This window comes from Bactrocera latifrons, unplaced genomic scaffold (genome assembly GCF_001853355.1).
Source record: "Bactrocera latifrons isolate USDA-ARS-PBARC rearing strain unplaced genomic scaffold, ASM185335v1 scaffold_95, whole genome shotgun sequence".
NCBI lineage: Eukaryota > Metazoa > Arthropoda > Insecta > Diptera > Tephritidae > Bactrocera > Bactrocera latifrons.
The window spans coordinates 1,148,850-1,150,693 of record NW_017537656.1 but is presented as its reverse complement, the minus strand read 5'-3'; the positions used below and the strand labels follow the sequence as shown (position 1 = coordinate 1,150,693).

The 1,844-nt window shown below is 23.8% G+C and overlaps 1 protein-coding gene across 2 annotated transcripts in view; it reads left to right on the top strand.

Annotated features, from left to right (window-relative positions):
* The window catches only part of LOC108977777 (dnaJ homolog subfamily C member 5 homolog), a 22,685-nt gene extending 21,957 nt beyond the window's left edge, over positions 1–728 (top strand). For both annotated transcript variants that reach the window (XM_018947672.1, XM_018947671.1), the window contains one exon: positions 297–728. In XM_018947672.1, the coding sequence (XP_018803217.1) occupies positions 297–319 (23 nt within the window). In that variant the 3' untranslated portion in view covers positions 320–728. The remainder of the gene's footprint in view (positions 1–296) is intronic.
* Positions 729–1,844: the final 1,116 nt, after the last annotated feature.

The following is a 1,844-nucleotide window of genomic DNA, read 5'->3' as shown; positions in this document are numbered from 1 at the left end:
CACCACTAATTCCATTGAATTTCTGTAAGATTTTCTAACTCAACTTAACACTTTTTTGCTATATTGAAATTATATATGTACATACATTTGTATATATAAATATACACACATTTTAGCATTAATATTAATTTATATATATTTTAATGTATATGACAAATACATATTATTTATTATCATAGAAAATTGTTATTTCTTAAATCTACTCAATCGGAGTGGCTATTCTACATTTTTCTTTTGCTGCTTAATTATTTCAAAATATATTTATGCAATTCATCTAATTTATATTTTTCTTTTAGATATGGTACACCAAAAATATTAGACGCATTCAGCAACAAAAACAAAACAATCAATTATCAGAAATAATTTGCGCAAATCAAGCTTCATAACAGCTGACGTCCAGCAACTTTACACATTCAATTAGAAAAAACATTTATTTTGCTAAATGCATATAAATACCGCAAAGCTAAAAGAACATACAAAATTATTTCTTATTGATAAAGCACATTTCACACATCATTTTACATATAAATGTAGTACATGTGTGTAAATTAGCTTAAACTGTATTGTGATTTTCGAACTACACAATTTTCCTTTAATTTTTGCTATTTTAATTACTTATATTTTTAAAATATGAAAAATGTTTAGTTTGTAAAAAACCGAATATTTAAAGGACATGCTTTAGCAAATATTGAGGCAATTAAGCGATTAGATTACAGAAATGTGTAGAAGCATGCGTAAATGGTGTTCGAAAAAGTGAAAATTGTATGAGAAGCAGTATCTAACATATAATTATTTGATTGCACTGCAGTTAACGCATATTTATAATTTATATATCTCCATAATATCTATTAGTTGTAGTACAGCTTTGTTTAATTATTTCAAATCAGTTGCGAAAATAGTTTTAGAAACATGTATAGTTTTACTCCAATATAATTGTATTTTGTAATTTCAACCGAAACATTTTTAAAAACCATATTTAAATAACGTATTCGAAGCTGAAATGTAAACAATGTATTTTATTTACATGTCCTTATGCTTTTGCAAATTAATCTAAAAAAAAACTATATAACACTTTTCGAAATTCCGTACTTCGAATTTAAAATTTTCGCACTAAAAAGTTTGTATTTTATTTACATATTCTTATGTCTTTACAATTTAATTCGAAAATTGTTAAAAGCAATAGTTAAATAACATATAATTTGAATTTTCGGTCTTCAACATTTCCAGAAGCGAATTCTTAAATTTTTTTACATATCCATGTTTTTGCAAATTAATCTGAAAATTAAATAAACTGTAACTATGTATATAGCACTTTTCGTACTTTGTATTAAAAATGTTCGAACTAAAATGTGTGTATTTTTTTTAAATATGTTATTGTTTTTTCAATTTTAACTGAAACTTTGAAAAGTAAAGTTTTTTGAACTTTGAATTTAAAAATTTCGAAATTCGAATTCTAAAATTTTTAAACTAAAATGTTTGTATTTTATTTATATATTCTTGTGTTTTTGCAATTTAAAGCTAAAATTTTAAAAAGTCGTTATTACATACAGTTTACGAAAATTCGAACTTCGAATTCCGAAACTTTCGAACTTAAATTTTATTTTCACATTATGCCTAATTATACGGTTTCCTTTCCATACAGCACCGACTTTCATTTAACATTTGTTTAATAAAAAATTGCAATTATTAATTATACACATACTTAATACACTATGGTATATAATCAGTAAAAGACAATGCGTTGTGTGCTGCTTTCTTTATTAAATGCATACATACATATGTACATACATACATAAGTAATTATTAAAATTTTGTGTGTAACTTTTTCGCAAATTCGCTTTATG